At 40.4% G+C, this 21,995-nt stretch overlaps 1 protein-coding gene across 2 annotated transcripts in view; it reads left to right on the top strand.

Annotated features, from left to right (window-relative positions):
• The first annotated feature begins 5,954 nt into the window (after positions 1-5,954).
• The window catches only part of Slc39a12 (solute carrier family 39 member 12), a 91,116-nt gene continuing 75,075 nt past the window's right edge, over positions 5,955-21,995 (top strand). For both annotated transcript variants that reach the window (XM_057787450.1, XM_057787449.1), the window contains exons 1-4: positions 5,955-6,043; positions 6,794-7,128; positions 13,795-14,076; positions 17,786-17,993. In XM_057787450.1, the coding sequence (XP_057643433.1) occupies positions 6,868-7,128; positions 13,795-14,076; positions 17,786-17,993 (751 nt within the window). In that variant the 5' untranslated portion in view covers positions 5,955-6,043; positions 6,794-6,867. The remainder of the gene's footprint in view (positions 6,044-6,793; positions 7,129-13,794; positions 14,077-17,785; positions 17,994-21,995) is intronic.

The following is a 21,995-nucleotide window of genomic DNA, read 5'->3' as shown; positions in this document are numbered from 1 at the left end:
TGTGACCCTAAAATAAATAAATAAATAAATAAATAAATAAATAAGTTTATTAAAATAAGATGTTGTTTTCATTTAGTCTTTCCTTGAAAAAAAGGGACAATTATTTTTCTATGTAAAATTATATACATTTTAAAATTCAAACTTTGGAAAGTAAAATAAATATAAAATTCTAAATGTTTAGTCATCAGTAGGTAGTTATAATTAATACTTTATTGATATCAAATTACTTGGCCATAAAAGATTTAATATAACTACGATTTATATCATTATATGTAAATATTTTTTAGTGTTTTTGAGGTAATTTTTAATTGTGTTCTTACTATGTATCCCAGATTGACCTTGAACTTTTATCCTCCTGTCTCAGTCTTCTTTCCAAGGGCTGAGATTACAGGTATGCATCACCAAGCTCCAGGACATTACACATAGAGGCCAAAAGCAAAATAAATTACATCTAATAGTTTCTCAGATACTGGAAGCATCCCATCTTATACTATGACTAAATCTAGTGAAGAATAAGCTTTGAACGACTTATTTGGTAGCATATTCATCAATGCCGTTAACTTAATTAGCATAGTGTTGAGTCACTTTTTCTTAGCAATATTTGAACTTGAACTTTTAAAAAGTGTTCTTATTTTGAATGCTATTTAAATGGCAAAAATTTTAATGTAAGCTACATGATCAGATATATTCATTAATCAATTTAAAACTGTTAAAAGAATAAAGAATTCTATTTTTTAAGAACATTGTACAAACGGCAATATTTTTTGTTTTAGAAATAAAGTCATGTTTGGTTATATTAGTCTTTTTTATTGCTATGAAATGTCTGAGGCAGGCTAAATTTGTGTATAAAATGTTTATCTAGATCATAGTTCTGGAGGTTAAAAGTTGGAGACAGAGTGAGCCCCTCTGGTTCAGCCTTTAGGGAGGACTTGGCTGTAGAAGGCATTACAGAGAAGGATTATCTTAGAACAAGAAGAAGAGAGGTATCTCTCTACTCAAGAGAGACTTGCAAAAGGGTGTGAAGTGTGGGATAGTTTATAATTTTAGGATCAAACAAATAAGATTCATTTTTAGAAGAAGAAAACAGCTCCAATGTTTTACTTGATTATTAAGATTCTGAATAAATAAAAAGGTTAAATCTATCTTTTGTTGATATTTGAAGCTAATCTGGGGAATTTAAAAATGGGTAAAGTTGGAAGATGGTCAAGAGACGATGTAAATGCCATCTTCTTCATAACCGCAAAAGGGCTATGGATAACAAAAATGCTCTTTTGGATGTTGCATTAACTTATAACTTCTTACCGTTCTGTGCCTGGTAAGTTATGGCCCCAGGTATCTTGGTAAGCTGGACCATATAGTATCCCATCAAGTGTAAGTGGGACTAGTGATTCATCTTTAACTGATACGGTATAGACATTACTCCAATTAGATTCCATCATTTGCTAACACTCATGTGAGCTTGAAAGGGAACCCCCAGTTAGGCAAGTCTTAAGAAAAAAAACCACAGCTCTGGCTGAAAACATTACAACTTGTGACATATTCTGAAGCAGAGGATTCCTGACCCACATGGCAAGGTAAGTCATGCATCTTGTGAATTGTTTCATGTTAATTTGTCATATACAAATTCAGAACAGGCCTTGTTTACATAGAGACTCTTTCCTCGTGACTCAGAGTGTAGCTGTGAAATTGAAGGCACCCACTACTTCTCCTAACATTAGTTTTCTGTTTTTATTAGTTTCTCCCTTGCCTGATAATGTCACTTGAAGAAACAGCATTGTAAAAAGAGGAAAAGACATATTTTTCTTGTATCAAGCTGAACTTAGGTTGATATTTGACTCAAATCAGTGAAAAACCTGAAAGTGCTTTCACAGAAATGGGATTTTGTTGATCTTACCCTAAACTCAAAAGATGACAGACAGCAACTTAATGAGTGACACAAATAGTGTATTTTATTTCAATTTTCTGAGAAGCAAACTTTCAAGATGACAAATATGTATTTTACAAGATAAAGCAGATACAAGTCTAACAAGATTTCTATGATGCTGTAGATAAACAGTGAACTCATAAATAGATATATGATAGAAATTATATTAAAAGAATAAAGAATGAATGTAGGGTAAAAAAGGACCAGTGAAAGAACACCCTGGCCCTGAGACCAGACCCCAGGAAACACACCTTGATTCCAACCAATTCAAAACTTGAAATCTAACCATAAAAGCCAATCAGTCCCTGAACACAAAAAACAACCAATCCCTGAGTATGAAATCCAACCAATCTCTGAGCTTGTACCAAGCTCAGAATTTGAGATCCTGTCAATTCCCACCCTGAAAATCTTCACCCTGGAAAACTCCATCCCTTAGAAATCCTATATAAGTTCTATACCTGTTCAGTTTTGGTCTTTTTTTTTCACCCTTGCAGAGGCAGCTACTCTGCCTGGATTCCTCCCTCTCAATAAATCTCTTGAGTGGGGTTTGTTGTAACAACTTTCTTTTGTTGGAGTGGAACAAAGCTATAACAACTTTCACTGGAGCAGAGCATTAATGGCTCTTGCCAGAGCAGAGCGGAACTGATAAGCTACACTTTCATGGGGAAGCTTTCCCTTAGCGGAGAAGAGTTGGAGCAGAACTGGAGCAGAGAAGAGCTGCAACACTTTGGAAGGGGAAACTTTTTGTTGCTGGAGCAGAGTTGTTGCACTTTGGGAGAGCTGAGCAGAGCTGTAACACTTCTCTGCAGCAGAGCAGAGCTGTTAGCAACCTCACCAGGGAAACCCTCTCCCTCTGGGACAGAGTTTTTATACTTGCATTAGGGAAACCATTCCTGAAGCTTGCTGGGGAAACTCTTCCCTGCTGGAACAGAGCTATAACACTTCTGTTGGAATAACTTTCCCTTTGAAGAAGTAGGTATTCCTCGGCTTCTGACTGCCAGGATACCTTTCTATCAGAGCTGCAACACTTACAATGAGGACCCAAATATTGCAGAACTTGGAGTGACTGTCCAGACAGCCAGATGTCCCTTTTCTCTAATTTTTCCAAACATAAATGGACTGGATATTGTAACTATAATTCTTACTTGATAACTGTTTTTGTTGTATATAATTTTGCTATGTTAAAGTTAAAAACCTTCCTTTTTAACTAGACAAAGGGGGAAATGCTGTGGAACAATCTTTGTACTCTGTAAATATATATTACTCTCCCTTGATTGATAAAGAGCTGACTGGCCTATAGCTGTGCAGAAGAGCCAGACTAGGAGAACTCTGGGAAGAAGAAGGGTGGAGTCAAAGGAGTTGCCAGGAGAAACAGAGGGAGCAAGACATGCTGGAGGACAGATAAAGCCAGGAGTCACTTGGCAGCACATATATTAATAGCAATGAGTTAATTTAAGTTGTAAGAGCTAGTTAGTAATAAGCCTGAGATAGTAGCTGAGCATTTATAAATAATAATAAGTTTCCGTGTGCTTACTTGGGAGTGACTGCCAAGACTCAGAGAAACTCTGCCTAGAGATGCCCTCTCCTGACCTCTGTGGCACCGGCACATACGTGGTTCACACACATATCATCAGGTAGGCGCACACACACACAAATGACTCTTAAAAAACAAACAAGCCATGGCTCACATGACAACCAGTGGTTGCTTGGCAGGGCATGGACTAACTCTGGTGCAGACAGACTTAGAATTCTGGCAACACATATTAAATGTGTGACCCTGAGTTTTCTTGAATAGTCCAGTGAGGATTTTTGGACATTTATCATGTTTTCATGATGAAAGTGCTGGTGTGATACTTAAACATAAATGGATGTTTGAAAAAGTCAAGAGACACTATTACAAATGACATCTAGAAGGGATAGAATTTCAGCAAGAAGGAAGGAGTCAGCACATGAATATGGGGGAAAGTGCCAGAGATACCACTGTAGGGACAGCTGGGTGCCCAGGAAGAGAAACATCTTCTGACACAGCATTGAATCAAAATGTACAATGCATGAATTATCAGAGGTCTCAAGACATCTATATGCCTTAAAATCTGTCATAATGTATACAGAGATTATTATGGAAGTGAGACTCAATTCCTAGAGTGGTTTACATGGATGACTACATGGTACCCCAGGACTGTACCTCCAGGATGTATCAAGCCTTGTTTGAGTCTCATCTTAAATCACCGTTCTTTTACATTTTAAGAGGTCCCTTTAAGTTCTATCTTGTTTACAGAACATGTGTAAATACACTGTATGGCAGAGTTTGAAGCTCAGGACAGATGAATAAGCAAAGAACTGAGCAAAAGAAAACTAGTCAGCAAGACTCAGCCCCCTTTCCACTGCAGCTTCCTATGTCAGCACAAACAAGCTTCTCTAAGTTGGGAAATACTGCATCAGATACTGCATTGGGTGAGATGTGTCACAAATGTGAGCTGAATATCTCACATTTTTCAAACAAAAGTAAAATATCTCCTTTATGTAGCTAATAAACACATGAAGTTAACTTCTTGGAAATTAGTCTGGATTCCCTCCAAAACAAAACAAAACACCTTTAAGTCAGGTAGTGGTGGTGTACACCCTTAATCCCAGGACGTGGGAGACAGAGGCAAGCAGATCTTCGTGAGTTCAAGACCAGCCTGGTCTATAGAGTGAGTTCCAGAAGAGCCAAGGCTACACAGAGAAACTCTGTCTCAAAATAAATAAATAAATAAAAAGCAAAAAAAAAAAAAAAAAAAGAAGAAGAAGAAGAAAAAAAGAAAAAAAAGAAATGGAAACACATTTAAGAAAGATTAATTTCAGCTTGCCGGGAAAACAGGCAGAGTGAACATAATGGGTGTCAACTACAGCCCTGAGTCAGAGAACCAGAGACCATGTATGACTTTCAGGCTGGACAATGGCAAAAAAGAACTAGGGAGCAGGTGAAAATGCTCTAGCGAGGCCATAGTCTTGAGAGTACTTATCAGAGCAAAGCAGAAACTAGTCTTGGAGCAATGGGAATTGGTGTACTTGAGGTTCTGTTTCTTATAACTTAATTAATTAATGAGGAGATTAAGACCAGCTAATTTATTGCATAAGTAGTAAACTATTATTTTTTTTAGTGGCTTTTTTTTTTTTTTAACCAAACTTTTGAGAGTGGATAGACCAAGACTTTATAGGGTGGTTCCTCCTGCCGGGACAGCCCTCTGGGGATGAGCATATGATGTTAGGGAGTTTTGATTCAACGCTCTGTAGTCTGAAGCCCACAGCCTGCCAGTTCCTCAGCCCTTTCCGGACCCTCAGATTGAAAGTCTTTGGCCTAACTCCTTGTTTCTTGACTGAGTCCAGCCTTTAACTCCAGTTAATACCACCATGGTGCTCATGAGAAAAAGGCCAGGTTCCTTTCTTTGACATTTGAGACAAAACCATGTACACAGTGGATAGCTAAACAGAACTGTAGTGTTTTCTGAGTACTGTTCATCCAAAATCCACCTCCCCACAAACTTTCTTTTGTGATCATCTCACATCCAAGCGCCCAGTTTTCATATTCAATGAGTGATTAGAATGGTTCCCCATTTGTAGGACTAACACTGCTTCTGAAGTCCTAACATCGTGTAAACATTTGCAGCTTGTGAAATGAAGTTTTAAAGGGCCAATCTTTCTGGCAACTTTTAGTTTAAGCAAAAGTGAAAGAGCGATCAGCTGGCCAGGAGACTACCTTATCGAACACTAATCTCTTTCACTTTGCAATGTGGAAGTTTTTGACCTAGATTCTGTCCCTTGAAAGGCAAATGACTGTAGATAATTCTAAAATACGGTGCTAACTGTTAATATAAAAGGTTATTTCCCTAACCACATTTATTTGGCTATCCTGAAAATCTATCAGCCTGAAACTGTCCGCTTTTATCCACCTTCATTTTTACCTTCTGAGCAGTCCTCTCCATAGCAACTAGAAATGTCTTTGGACTGAAATAATCCTCTCCAGCTCCCAGTGCACAGTCAAAGAATTTTAAAAACAGAACTTTGGAACCGCAAAAGGCTCTCCGAGATTTAAAGGCCCAGGGAGCTCAAGATAAATATCCATTTCTCTTTCTTGAGGTAAGTGCTGGGGTTACAAAGTTCTGTGTCACCCTCTCACTTTATTTTAAATACTAACATAAGAGTCTGAAACTGTTTTGTAAACCATGAAAATAATTTCAGAATCTTGTTATTAACCCCAAGGTCATTACTGGCTCATTTCTGGAGCCTACAGGAGATGCTGCTAACATTTTGTACTCCTTGAACAGTCAACTGAGGATTTTTTTCTCCATAAATTCTGATTGATTCGGAAATTTCTTCCCTTGCTCTCAGAGACTCTTGAGTGTACAGATTTATCATTCTCCTGAAGTCTTGAAATGCTCTCGTTTTTCTAAGATACTTCATTCTCCACTGTCTTGATTTCTATTAGGCTAAAAACTAACAAGTGGTTCCCAAATGTAACTTGTTTTTTCTAGTAAATTGTCCTCTTGAAAGATTCTAATTTGGTGTGAGATTGGAAATTTATTGGAAGTCATTTTCTCTTGAATTTTCTTCACCAACTTCACAGGACTGGTTTCACAGTGGTGTGTCTCACTCCAGGTCCTGTGCCGGGCACTGCCTGCAGACAGAGGAAATGCGCCCCTTCCCTGCATTTGACTCTTTGTGTATTTAGTTCATTCCAGTTTCCTGGCTGGTCTTTGGGGGTTACATGCTAAATACAGACCCCCTGTTGCTGCCACTGCAAATCAGCTTAGCCACCCAATTAGTGGGTGCTTTCAAATGTGTTGTAGGCACAATAATTGAAGGCTTTTCTTCTCCTTTCCATCACAGAAAATCCTCTGGTTGTAAGGTCTCCTGTGCACAGCCCTCACCGTAGGCCAGCTCAAGCCAAAGGAAGAGTGGACATGTGTACCCCGACAAATCTTTCAGTGGTGATGGTGCTACTACTGTCCTACCTCCTCGGCCTTGTTTCCTCTGCTGACGTGGACAAGGCCCTCACTCAGGATGCCAGCAGTGCTGGGAGTCAAGGCCTGCTAGAAGTCCTAAGGGGCCTCTCTGTTGGTGCCAACCAGTCCCTCAACCATCCACGAAGCCTCATCAAAATTCTGCTTGAGAAGACTGGGTGTCCACAGAGGACAAATGGAAAACAACGAGTCTGCAAGATGGTTAGTAAATAAAGTGGGATTGGGTGCTAAGAATGGCTCCAATGGGAACAGTGGATTTCACAGAGATCTTTTATCACAGTGAATGACATGGCATGCAAATCTCTTCATATGCAAGAGAGATGTTCATCCTGGTATGATAATGTCTGGGTTACTACAACTCATTCAGCATCCCACAGGGAGCTCATCAAGACAAAGGCTTGTTTTATCATTGGGAAAATAATGCTTAAACTATCTACACTGGATCTCCTTCTTTAGAGTTGCTGACTTGCTGGCACGCATGCTCAGTCCTTCCTCCTTTCTGCTTTGCTGAGATCATTTTTATTTTTATTTTGTAAGCTTGCAGTGAACATGCACAGATGTTAGGCAGAGACAATTGCTCCCTCCACGAGATAAGCACAGCATTCTGACATTTGTCTAACATTCAGTTCCTGGGTACCCTTTCCTAGGTGCCAATGGTATTTTCTGATTTTGTGCTTGTGTGTGTGTGTGTGTGTGTGTGTGTGGAAGGTAGACAACACCTTAATAATCATTAGCAGTAAGGAATCAGCTGCGGGAGAGCAATGCTGCAGCTAGAGTTGAAACTGGACCACGCCTCAGGAAGCCTGGTCACGGCCTCTCAGGCATTCTTTCATTCTTCTCATCTGTCAAGTGAACGGAACCTGTCTACTCACAGAGGCGGTGATGCAGGCCTCATGGCTACTCCATTAAGACTTCCCCCTCGTGGATGCTCTCAGCAATGTTTAGTATTTTCCTGCCTTTTGGTTCCTGTGCACAACCCCTAAGTCAACTTAGTGTGTTTTCCGCATCTCCATTTGGTGTTAGTGCAAGATTCAGCTAGTGACCGAGATGCAGCACCAGGAACCCTTAAACAGTTGCACAGCATCTCAGCTCGTCCTTCCTTCATCGGGATTTGTCTACATTCTTCAAGATCCCATTTAAATTCCATAGTGACTAAAGCCATTGTGCATTCTAGAGTGCATCTATTTATATTCTGCCTGTAAAAGAAAGTCAGCTATACAAGCTTAGTCCTCTTTGAGTAGCCTCTGGTTGGCTTTGTCACTGTTCATGACTCAGCATGGAAATAAGATGAAATTCCAGCTGTAGATCTGGAGAAGTTGATGATCTATTAATAAAGATGTCCACCGAAAAAAAAAAAAAAAAGACTTCCCCCTCCCCAGACTGAATCTTGACTTGCCTAGGATGGGTTTTTATTGTTCCTTGGTTTTTTTATTCCCCTGAGACAAGGTTTTCTGTGTAGCTCTGACTGTCCTGGAACTCACTCTCGGTTGGTCTTGACCTCACAGAGAACTACCTGCCTCTGTTTCCCAAATGCAGGGATTAAAGTGTGTACCCCCCCACACACACTCCCAAAGACTTTTTAAAAAAATCTTCTCCAGATTGCTGTAGCATGAAATTGGTAGGGACTGAGAATCTGTCCCCCATTAAGGTGTTTGGGGGTCATGGGAGAAGATCCATCAGATTCCCCTGTGGGTCTGGGCAAGTCACAGGAGAGGGTCCATCAAGTCCCACTGTGAAGGAGAGGCTGGGTTTTAAAACAACTGCTAACAAAATCCCTCTTTGTCTCCCCATTCTAGACCAATAATTTTTTTTAAATTTTTATTTTTTTTAAAGAAACAAACTGTATTTTTTCATTATGCATACCCAATCCAAGTTCCCACTCCCTCTCCTCCTCCCATTCACTCCACCTACCCCACCCCTACCCCCATCCACTTCTCAGAGAAGGTAAGGCACATTGCTTTGTGAAAAATCCAAGGCCCTCCCTACTATATCTAGGCTGGGCAAGGTATCCATCAAAAGAGAATGGGTTCCCAAAAAGCCAGTACAAGCAGTTGGGATAAATCCTGGTGCCAATTCCAATGGCCCCTCAGTCTGCCCCAGCCATGCAACTGTCAACCACATTCAGAGGGACTAGTTTCATCTCATGCTTGTTTCTTCCCAGTTTGGCTGGTGTTGGTGACCTCCCATTCAAACACATGGATAAGTAATACCATAAACAAGCAAAAAAAGAAGCACATAACTTCTTTCAAAGTAAGTTTTGACTGGGTTACTCAATCCACCAGAGTTCCAGGCTAAGGGTAGGGTGAGGCAATGCATTTCCCAGACAAATGTTTTCTGGTTTTGCCCCTCTTGTGACAGAAAGGGTCTTTCACAGATGGAATTTTCCCTCTGCTCTTTGCAAATGATAAATAACTCTATAATTATGAAAATGCCCAATGGCTCCCAGAGGAGATGTGTTATAATAATAGGCAGCTCGTCTGTGATGACATTAATAGATATAGATAGTAACAACAGACATCCCACTGGAAATAACCAGGAGCCATATCTTATTAATGTCCTCTGAGAATCTGCTCTGGGGCCATGTTCTCCTCTAATAACATGACACATGCCTTATTAAGGTGGTAGAATATTAATTTTGTTGGGTGAAGATAAACAGGCAAGACTGTTCTCCATGTTTGAGGCTGAGGAGCAAGTGGTTGTTTTATGTTGTATTTTAGTAATATTATCAAGGGTTTGGCTAGTTTCCCTCCCACTTGAATTCTATCTATTCCCAGGCTCAGTCTAAGAGGATTGTGTGCTCTTAGCTGCTCTTCTTCGCCCTTGGGAAACTAAGGGGAAGGGAATATGATAGGAGGGGTTTGATCCCCTGAACATTGTTTCTGTAAGGAGCCTAAGAAATGTTTTCTTGTCTTTCATGAGAATCCAGTAAAATCATCCAGTTTCACAGACACTCATGTTCTTGCCCCAACCACAGGGTTTGGCTTGTTGTTGAGATTCTTCGCCAATTTTAGATGTATTCTTGACATGTGTGGCTTGCATTGGATGCTCTGTGGTGAAGCATAGGAGCAAGAGGGTGGGTTTGCATCTCTCAGTGTCTAGGAAAAGAAAGACTGAGATTGGTAGTGCTGTTGAATTTGTGAGGAGGAAAAATGTAAAATGGAACTAGAAGTCACTATGAAGTATCTGAGAACTGAGGCATTTAACAATAAATTCATTTACGTTGTATTCTTTAAAAATGAATTTTGGTCCTGATCCTGAATTTCTTTCTTTTTTTTAATTGAGAAAAATTGCAATGTTTTTGCTGGGAAGAATTGAACCTAGGACTTCATGTACGCTAGGCAAAAGCTCTGCCAACTACCATGTATTCCCAGCTCCTAGGATGGAGTTTTAGGAGACTAACAGAGTGGTTAAGTAACCCCCATAGAATAAGCCTTCTCACAGTGGAAATAAGAGCCCTGCATACCTTCTTGGAGGGGAAATATCTCTATTCTGGAAACTTCCGGTTATTGAAGCATATTGAACTTCCTTTCCTAATCCTTAGTCAAGGTAATGAGTCTCTCTCCTCTGGGATACCACTACAGCAGTGGTTCTCAGCCTTGCTAATGCTGCAGCCTTTAACACAGTGACCCCAACCAGAAACGATTTTCACAGCTACTTCATGACTGTCATTTTGCTACTGATATGATTCATAATGTAAATATCCATGTTTTCCGATGATCTTTGGCAATTCCTGTGAATGGGCTGTGACCTGACCTCCAAAGGGGTTGTGACCCAGAGGCTGCTAACTACAGCCCTATAGGATCACATGGACGCAGATGTATGTGCTGATACATAGATCTCCCAATGCCTTCGGTCCCTTACAGTCTCTAGTCCTCAAGGCAATGAATGCCCCTTTTCCAGAGACCGTGGAACAGCGCCATTCCTCATAAACTCCCTCCTGTCTATTCCATATATTCCCCTCATCTGTTTCAGATGCTTAGGATTTAACTCAATTTGTCAGGCAGTTTTCCAGCCTTAGCTAGGTTATATCCTGAAGAACATATGAGTGTGTGAAGTGTTTAGCATGGTGTTAGACACAAAGTGGTCCCTCAGTTATAAGTGTGCGTGCACAACTCTTTAGTACACAGATTAGTTTTATCATGATAGTTTCAGTTCAGCTACTTTGATGTCTTGCTTTCAGTCCTATCATCAGGCACCGATGCACACACTCACTGTGGGACACGGGCTACTTACGCTTTGCAAAAGGACTGCTGTGGATTCACATAGAATGTTGATTTTTCATGTGAACTCCATGTGTCTCCAGAAGTTGAGCTGGAGAGGAAGTAGACTACAGTGTATGAGGCTTTGGGAAGAACACCTTCGTGCTCTGCTTTGAAGATGGATGTCTGTAGGTTTTTCCGGATGTGTATGACATGTACCATCTGTTACCCAGCCTGTCACATGAGTCATGTCATTAGAACCTCCCATTCTTACAGTTCAGAGAACATATTAAAAGATCCTAGGGTAATTATTCCCACAGTAGGCTGAGCCTCCCTGAAATCTGAGACTGTCTCCAATGCTTCAGCCTGGGGTTGTTGCTAGGCAACAGAATTGCTTCTCAGATACTGAAAGAACTCCCCAGCTATCCCTGACTGTAGTTTTTCTCTTATTGAGAAAACTTTCTAGCTACAATTTCTGTCATTTTTTCCCACTATGCAGTGATGTTACTTTGAACTCCTCATGTCACGTGACTCTCTCATTTAGAGGATCTGCATCTCTCTATGGCTTGTGGCACAGCGCACCAGAGTGTAGGGTCTTTCCAACCAGTATTGAAGTGTTCTGAAACCAAGTGACTTTAACAGAAAAAAGAGAAATTAACAGGAGAAAAGTGTGTAAGTTTTATTTGTGTCGATAATTTATATGGTGAAGGCAGCTGCCACAAAATGCCCTCAAATAAGTAGGGCACATATACCGTTGTATCAACATAGCAAGAACAACGACCCAAAACAATGAATTGTGGAGATGTGACAAGAGGAGGGAGAATGGCTTAGGGGTAGTAAATTGTGAGGACTTATTAGGAAATATAAAAAGAAAGCTAAAAGATGCTAGGGGTAATTTAGAAAGTCCATGAAGTTTAATAGGATTGTATCAGTTCCCTGGGATAGGGATGTTTTGTTCTTGGTACAGAAAGGACATGCTTCTCAGTGGAATTTTCATCCTCACTTTTAGGAAGAAAGGAAGAGGGCAGAGTACACTTTCATACTTACTGTTTCCCATTTGCCTTTAGCTCAAAATTGTCAACACGCCACAGTGATATGTTGGGGATGATATGTTCTGATTCCCTCCAATGGGCACATTTTTGGGCACTCAGAATAGAGGAGGGCCAGGGGATCATTGAATTTTTAATACCTCCTAAGTACCAGGTTTTGTGCCACGTGTTGAATGTAAGGCCAAGAAATCTGGTCAAATAAACACTTGTTCTTGTTGTGGAAAGACAAAATACGCAGGCCAGCAAAAGAGTTTTACAATAGAGCGCTGTGAAGAAAATGCGATTCTAGAGGTATGTGGCCCAACACAGTATCTTTAGCTACACGTAACTGCTGAGTACTTGGTAAGGGGCTGTATGAAGTAAGATGTGCTAGCAAATGTACGCTAGACTTCAAAAACTTGGGTTTACAAAAAAAAAAACCCTCATAAAGTATCTCATTAGTCATTTTTGGCTTTTTGATTGCATGCTCAAATAATTATATCTGTAATATGTAAAATTTTTGTAAAGTATTAAAATGAATCTCATTTTTTTATTTTATCTATTGAAACCAAATCTATTGTCTAGAAAACTTCAAAGTCATATGTGTCTTGCAAGCTATTTCTACAGGCCAACACTGTGAGGGACAACACAGGTTGAGAGCCTTGTGCAAGGCCTCCTGAAGAGTGACATTTCTGTCTGTATGCTTCCTTTTTTTTTCTTTTCTTTTTTTTTTTTTTTTTTTTTTTTTTTTTTTTTGTCTTTTGATTTTTCCTGTGTATTCCTGGCTGTCCTGGAACTCACTTTGTGGAGCAGGCTGGCCTTGAACTCACAGAGATCAGCCTGCCTCTGCCTTCTGCATTCTGGGCTTAAAGGCACGTGCCATCACACCTGACTAAGAGTGACATTTTAACACCTGAAAAGTGAGGGCAACAAGGAGACCTCTAAGTCAGTGGAAAGAGCTTGATGTAATGTAACAGAAATAAAGTCACAAGAGCAAAGTTTAGAGAGAAGGCAGAGAAAGAACAAAACAAGGTAGAAGGGACAGGATAGGTGAAGAGTCAGGCCAAGAGAAAATCGGAGGGCTTGGGTTGAATGCTATGGAGAATGGGACATCTTTTTTCTTTCCTCTCTCTCTCTCTCTCTCTCTCTCTCTCTCTCTCTCTCTCTCTCTATCTATCTATCTATCTATCTCTTCCTCTCCCTCTCTCTTTTTCTTTTTCTTCTTTCTTCTTCTTTTTTCATTGTTTTTCAGACAGGGTTTTTCTGTGTAGCCCTGACTGTCCTGGAACTCACTTTGTAGACCACACTGGCCTCGAACTCAGGGATCCACCTGCCTCTGCTTCCCAAGTGTTGGGAGTAAAGGTGTGCACCACCATGCCTGGCCAAGAAGTTGATTGGTTTAATGTAAAAGAGCAAATCAACAGCTTGAGGACCCAGAGGCCACTTGTACAAAAGGGGTCCTTAGGAAAAGATGATGGTCAGATAAAAGTCTCACCACGACTCAATCTTTGAGTGAAGCTGCTAGGACTGCCCGCCTTGCCCTGTATTCACACAGCACAAGCGCTTGATCATTTATGTGGTGGTATTGCTTTGGTACTGTTTGTAAAACTCGCCTTTGTCTTCCTTACCGTCCCCCACAGTGCTTGGAGCTGGATGCACTGTTACTCACGGCTGGAGGAGATTTCGAGGATGAGCTTAGAGAGGAAGAGGTCCAGAGAGTTTCTCTCCTCCTCCTCTATTTCATCGTTCACCAGGAAGAGATCTGTTCGTCAAAGTTCAACATGAGCAACAGAGAGTATGCATTTTACCTGCATAGCCTCCTGGGCCTCCGGCAGAATGAAGACTCCCATTTCCTTTCACAGAAGGAAACTGATGACATCTTGGCGCTCACCAGGAAATATTTTGGCACTTCTGGTGGCCAGGTAAGAGGCAAGGAACTGCTGTCTGTGCTTGTGTTGAGGTGTGGGCTTGGCCTTGCTTAAATCACTTAGTCCTAGGACATGGGTGAACTTCTAAAAGAGACAGGTATTTCTGTTTTGAACTACAGGATAGTAGATAGTAAGTGATGTAATTTAAAATTACACGTGGAAATGAGATGATTAAATGAAGGATGACTTTTAGACAGAAGTTGGGTGGGTGGACGGGTAGGTAGACATGCAAGGTGACAGGGCAATTTTCATCTCCTGAATAAGTATGAGTCAAAAGTTTGATCAGTGTCCAAGAGATGAACTATCGTGGTGGAAGGCCATGTGTCTGCTTTGGCTTCTGGCCAGGGAAGAAGGCAGAAACAATTATGAGATGCATTTATCATCAGTGATTTGATTGATAAAAGCACTACTTGCAATAGTCAACCCTAAACAGCAGCCACTCTGCTGCTTAGCGTTTTGTTTCAATGCACATGCTTCTCAGTGCCCTCAGCTCACCCTCTCAGCCAATGGGACCCTGATCTTCTGTCGCCTTCATTATTGTTCTAGGAAAGCTGGCCTTCCAAGCATGCTTTAAATTTCAGTAGACAAAGGTATCTGAACATAAAGTTGATTCTTATTGTTCTCATCCTATGAAGCAGGTAGATGGCTCACGGGTGAAGCGCTTGAATCACAAACAAGGGCACCTGGGTTTGGGTCTCTAGCGCCTCTGTAAAAGCCACGGGTTTCCATCATTCTTGCAATCCTTGGGGTTAGAGGAAAACAGGCAGCCACCTGGGACGTGTGGTCAGCCAGTCTAGGAAAAATGGCAAGCTGCAGTTCAGTATCAGACACGTTCTCAACAAATAAAGGTAGAGAGTGACAGAGGATGACAACCTCTGGCCTCCACATGAGTACACACAGGTCACATACAAATTACATACCTATGCATACACCACACACACACATGCCCATCATCATCATCATCACCATCATCATCACTGTCATCTCCATCATCATCATCATCATCATCATCATCGTATTAGGAATTGAACCTAGGCCTTTGTGCATGCTAGGTAAGCACTCTACTACCGAGCTATGCTCTCCACCTCATAAATCTTGAGCCATATTTCGAGAAGAGTTGACTGAGGATCCATTCCACGCCTTGAAGAGGTGTGATTATTATTCATGAAATAATGGCCATGACTTTTCTATCTTTTGAATTACTCATTGATATATGAAAATAAGCTTAATTCTTAGTCTCTTTTTTGTTGTTCAAGAGCCAATGGTCTCTGCTGCCCTGCTCCAGCAAGCACCTCTCCAAAATGCTGCAAATGGGCTTACTATCTCCTCTTATTGGTACGCAATGAAGAACATATTTACTGAGCACCAAGATCTTTATGGCACCTCCAATCCTGTGAATATCAATCTTGAGCCCATTGTTTCTGTTTCTATAAAGGTTCCTTGGTAGAATTCAATTTTTACCATGAGTTAGTTCATTGCAAATTCTCTATGACATAATATTGGCTTAAATTATCCACTAGGATTTTAGGCATCTTTCACATTTTCTGTCTTTTGAGGCAGATGAAACAGAAATGGAAATCCAGTTCTTAAAGTCAGATGGTGGGTCGCAGTGTGTTTCTGGTTATGCTGTTCATACGGTCAATGTTCAGACTTGCAGTGTTTGTAAGATCAAATATTTTTAGAGAGTAAGATCACAGTACATAGAAAGCTACTTTTTCCATAGAGTTATCAAAAAGTAAACCACTTCATGAACGCTTTCTAGGTTTTAAGGCAGTTGTCTTCCAGAGATGCCAGTGTCTGTGACTCCTAGAAGGGTCCTATTACCTACATTATCTAGGAATTCAGTCAGTTCACACTTGGCAGAAGGCTGATGACATCTTTCTGCAGGCTGCTGCTTTGTCCTAGACAGCATAGGAGCTACACACCATCCTATCAACCACTAAGTTTTCCAGCTCTTAATCTGCACAAGCCTTGGCTCCCACAGGTCAGCCCCCCTAGTGGTCTTTTTAGTGGTCCTCAACATACTTGTAGGGGAGGTTTTTCCATCCCAGTGTCCTCATTCCAGTCACACTCCAAGACCAGAATATAAACATCACCCTCTTTTTTCCCTCTCATGTACATGAGCAACTGTGTCCTATCGTCTTTAATCAGTTCCTAGGGCACTCACCGCAGCAGTTCTTTATGCTGTTTTCTGGGTCTATGGTAAATGTTCCTGGATCTGCTCAGAGCTCATCCCAGCCCTATCTCCTCACAAAAGATAGGTATTAACTATAGGACTTCTTGAAATTCTCCTCTATCCTCATCAGAACCTCATGACTATAATGTTTTCTTTTTTAAATAATCTCTCCAAAAATTCACTGTGAGGATCATACTGTTATATCTCAACTTGTTCCCTTCACTCACAGTACTTCCCAAATGTGTCAAAAGTGAGGTAACACTGCTGGGGATATAGCCTAGAGAAGAACTCCTGCTTAGCCTATGCGAGGTCCTAATTTCCATCCCCATATTTCCATTCTGGTTATAAACAAACTCCTGTCTAGAGGTTACCTCTAGACCTCAGAGAGAATAACTCCAATAGACTGTTTTATGCCTTCTCCAACATCACAAGAAATGAATGTTGACACAATAATTTATGCTTGCATCCTCTTTTATTGGACCAGACCACCCCAGTTCATTGACAGGGGACTTATCACAGTTTATGGCATATAGCATATATTTTAACCAATGAGCAAGAGCAACAATGGGTTTTAAAGCAAAATTCTGCCTTTCCACTTGTACACAATTTAATCAGAAAAAACTAACATACCCACCCACCCACACACAAAAGGTCATATATCCTAAATTCTGTAGAAATTCTAAGAACACAGGCACAATGCTCAAGGGTACTACACACTCACTATAGTGAACACACACTGAGCTTTGGGGCTCAAGGCGATGTAGAAGTCAAGGTGGGGACTTAGTTACTTCTCTGCTGATGTAACAAAACACCTCAACAATCAACGTAAGGAAGAATGGGTTTGTTTTGGCTTATAGTTCAAAGGACAGCCATCATGACAGGAAACTTAAGGTAGCAGGAGCTTGAATCACTTAGCCATACTGAGCCCAACAGTCAGAAAGAAGACAGCAACAAATACTTGTGATGAGACTTCCTTCTCCTTTTTGTGCAGTGCAGAATCTCAGCCCCAGGGAGGGGTGCTGCCTTTAGTGGATGGATCTTTCTACTGAAGTTAACCCAATCAAGAAAATCTCCTACAAGCACACCTAGAAACCCTTCCCCGAGGTGATGGTAAACCCTTTAAAGTTGACAATTAAAATTAATCATTGCAGGTTCCAGTATGCCATCAAGGCTAGGATGCAGAGTTGAAAATCATCTAGTTTACAAGAGTCCTTGAATCTGGGAGAAAATTCACCAAAGGAAAGAATTCAAGATGTAAGGGCAGGGGATCCTCTTGAAAACAGTGTATTTTTAAGACAGCCATCAGGAAGTGTAGACGACTGAGATCCAGGAGGGGGGGATTAGATTTGAAAAGGTCAGATATTTCACAAATTGAGTTCCTTCTGGGATAGTAGAACGGCAACTGCCATTCCTACAAACCAATTTTCTTTTAGATGAACAATTCCTCATGCATTGTGCGGAATTTTAGAGGAGACTTATTCAGTGTAAGTCCAGAAGCTAACATTTTCTCTTTGTCTTTGGCTTTAGTGTATGGACACTAACACTCTACGGAGGCAATCTGGCATTCAGGGCAGCGATGGCGCTGATGAAAAGACACTTCCCCAGCTGGCTGCAGCCATCCTTGCCCTGTCACTCCAAGGAGTTTGCCTGGGGAGAAGAGACTTGCCTTCCCCAGATGACCTCACGGACTATATTTTCAGTTTCTTGAATAGGACCAGTTCCCTCCACCTATCTGGTAAGGTTGTTTTTCATGAATTTCATTTCCATGTCACATCTGTCTAATTAATTATGCCAAAACACAAAGGCTAGAGCATTTTGTTGCCCGAATTTGCTCAGGTCTGTTTTAAACACTGTTTATCTTGGCATGTAAAGAGAGGACAGATGGCTTCTCAGGGCAGAAGTCTATTGGCTGATGAAGCATAAACGTGAATTTGGCTCGCTTGTGTATGGATAGAAATCAGGAAAATAGAGTCAAATGGACAGATTTTAAACCTGCCATGAGAACTAACTAAATAAAAACACTTTCTTATTTGATACATCACATTGGGCCTGAGATGGGAGAATAATGAAATGGTATTCAAAATGGCTCATGAGAGTCCATAGCAGCTTGAGTGTAACCATAAAAGTAAACCATTTGTGCTTAAATATCAGTAGCTTGTGAGATATTCATTTAATTTATTTCTGATAAGTAATATTTGGAGGCTCTGAGATGAAATGATGTCAGGAAGGAAATGTGAGTATTAATTTTTGTATGTTTCTTTGTATTTAGTTTGGAAAATGGCTTGATAAGCATCTAAAATGTTTTGACAGTTCCTATACATGAATCTAAGTACCTGTAGGTAGATTTTTTTTCTAATCTCATTATATAATATCAACCAAAATAATCACTTCTGAGTTTTGAAGAATGTTGGATCACATTTTCCTGAGTTTTAAAAATATTTTTATTTTTTAATTGAATCCGGAACCAGATAAGATCCACAAAATGAGTAGCAACTTGGATCAGTGGGTAACAAGCTTTCCATGAAAGCATGAGAAGCTGAGATCCCAGTATCCAAACAAAGCCAGGCACTGTAATGATCCGTGAGCCCAATGTTTCTATGGCAAGATACACAGACAGAAGAATCCCCCAGAAGCTCATGGGCCAGCTAGTCTAACATAGTGAGAACAAGAGACCCTGTTTCTACCAAGGCAGAGAGCATGGACTGGCACCTTAGACTTCCTCATGTATAACATTTATGTGTGTGCCTATACTCAAACAGACACATATACATGCGTGCACACACACACACACAAACTAAAATCCATAAAATGTAAAATGTTGGTAGATTTCTTATTTCCTTTACAAGTGGCATATTTCTCCCATTCTGTCTATTTTATCGCAAATAATTTTGTTGTAGGGAGTAAAGGGTGTTTACCCTGGGGATTGCTGTTTGTATTCAGTTAACTTGCACTTCTATGCATCACCTGTATGTTGGTGGTTGTATGTGGTGGAGATTGTATTCATTTTCAGTTATTTAGTGAAGAGCACCTTTTTATGGTTGGTGACCACCATCTGAAGACTTGGAATATTTGCTTCTCTTTTGTATGAGATTCATAAGCTTCTGATTGATGTCTAAATTGGCTATTTGAAGCTTATAAAATGATGTTCTAATGCTCTCATTATGGCCTCCCCACTTCTCTCTGGTCAAAAGATCTCCAATGGTAGAATTTATAGGAGAGACACATAGTATAGAAGAAGATAAGCAGAATTTATTTTAGAGTAGAAGAAGGTACATCCTCAAGTGATGACAATAGACAGTAGACAAAGGAGCCACCATGAACAGAACACTCACAGGGTGAGAGTAGATGATGACTAAAGATCATTGATGCAACCTACACTGTAGGTAAATTTCACATTATTATTTTTGCAATTCTTTTTATTATTGTTTTTATTGATCTATATATTTTTCTCTTCTTCATTCCTTTCCTCATCCCTCCCCTTCTACCCTCTTCCATGATCCCCGTACTCCCAATTTACTCAGGAGATCTTGTCTTTTTCTACTTCCCATGTATATTAGATCCATGTATGTCTCTCCTAGGGTCCTAATTGTTGTCCAGGTTCTCTGGGTTTGTGAACTGTAGGCTTGTTTTCTTTGTGTTATCTCTAAAAAGTCATTTATGAGTGAGTACATATGATATTTGTCCTTCTGGGTCTGGGTTACCTCACTCAATATGATGTATATTATATTATATTATATTATATTATATTATATTATATTATATTATATATTAGATCATCATGGACTAAAATTAGAATTTTATATATATCATGAGGTTATTCCAGTTTTTTGTATTTGTTGAGGTTTGCTTTCTTATCTAGTATGTGGTCAATTATTTAGAAGGATCCATGAAGTGCTGAAAAGAAGGTATATTCTTCTATGGTTGGATCGAATGTTCTATAGATGTTTATTAAGTCCATTTGAGTCGTGACATATGTTAGTTCCCTTATTTCTTTGTTAAGTTTCTGTCTGGCAGACCTGTAGTGACTGTAGGTTGTTGACATCTCCCACTATTAGTGTGTGGGGTTTAATGTGTGATTTAAGCTTTAGAAGTGTTTCTTTTACATATGAGGATGCTATTGTATTTGAGATGTCCTCTTTTTTTTATTTTTATTCTTTTTTAATTAAAATTTCCACCTGCTCCCCTTTTCCCATTTCCCTCCCCCTCCTCCCACATATTGCCCCTCCCCCCACTCCCCTTCCCCTATCCCCACTCCTCTTTTCTTCCCCCCACTCCATTCCCCCTCCCTCTCGATACTGAAGAGCAGTCCAAATTCCCTGCCCTGCGGGAAGACCAAGGTCCTCCCATTTCTATCTAGGTCCAGGAAGGTGAGCGTCCAAACAGGCTAAACTCCCACAAAGCCAGTTCATGTATTAGGATCGAAACCTAGAGCCATTGTCCTTGGCTTCTCATCAGCCTTCATTGTCCGCCATGTTCAGAGAGTCCAGTTTCAACCCATGCTTATTCAGTCCCAGTCCAGCTGGCCTTGGTGGGCTCCCAATAGATCAGTTCCACTGTCACAGTGGGTGGGTGCACCCCTCTTGGTCCTGACTTCCTTGTTCATGTTCTCCTTCTTTCTGCTCTTCATTTGGACCTTAAGAGCTCAGACCGTTGCTCCAAACTGAGTCTCTGTCTCTACCTCGATCCATCGCCAGATGAAGGTTCTTAGGTGATATGCAAGATATTCATCAGTATAGGATAGGGTCATTTCAGGTTCCATCTCCTCAGTTGCCCAAGGTAACAGCTGGGGACATGTAACGACGTAAATGAATGCAGACAGATTATAAAAATATATACAGTTTTAATGGGGAAATAGACTTACAGGACCACAGGTTCCCGCAGAGAACAGGAAAGCAGAGAAAAGGGGCTGCTGGGATCACACCCTGCAGATTTATCAGTAAACATTAGCCCGAGGCGAACACGCCCCCAATGGGTGGGGCTTATCAATACATCTCCCCCTTTTGTCTAAATAAGACAGAACTAAACCAAATACAACCATATACAATAATAACAAATAATAAATATAACAAACAATATTGAGAACAAAAGTTTTGCTAAACATTCTATCTCAAGGAGTCTAAATAACATAGAGAGTAACTACAATTATATAATCTTCAACTCCGTCAAAGATCTGAGAAGTGAATAAATATTACTTAACAAACAAGAGATATCCAAAATGTGCAACAATTGACAGAGACAACTGACTACCTGGGCAATCACCCAAAGTCTCGTTTGCAACGTTGAGTCAACCAAATTTGGCTAAGGCCTAACATAACTGACATACCATTCTTAGAACTATCCTATCCTGTCTTGGCAGGATAAGACAATCCTGTTTCATCCACTTAGGGATATTCTGTATCTTTGTCAGAAGTTGAGGTATGGGCTTTTCTTAACCCAAAGGCCAGTTCTGCCAAGAAGACAAGCTCCCAGTGGAGTGTCTTTGGTGCTCAACGTTCTCTCGGGAGTAGAATGGCATTGCCAGGAGTAATTGTGTCTCGTTGGCACAGAAATTTTAGGTTAGATTAAAGGCCATTTTCTACAGCTCTTCGAAGAGGCTGAAGATTATACTATCTATACTAAATATAATCTCTATGTATCTAAAAGACCTGATTAACCTAAAAATAAATATGATAAACATATAATTCTCAATACCTATCTAACTTGAAGACTAAAAGAATAAACAACTGTGCAATATATG

This window comes from Chionomys nivalis, chromosome 13 (assembly GCF_950005125.1).
Source record: "Chionomys nivalis chromosome 13, mChiNiv1.1, whole genome shotgun sequence".
Classification (NCBI taxonomy): Eukaryota; Metazoa; Chordata; class Mammalia; order Rodentia; family Cricetidae; genus Chionomys; species Chionomys nivalis.
This window is presented reverse-complemented; position numbering and strand designations above follow the sequence as displayed.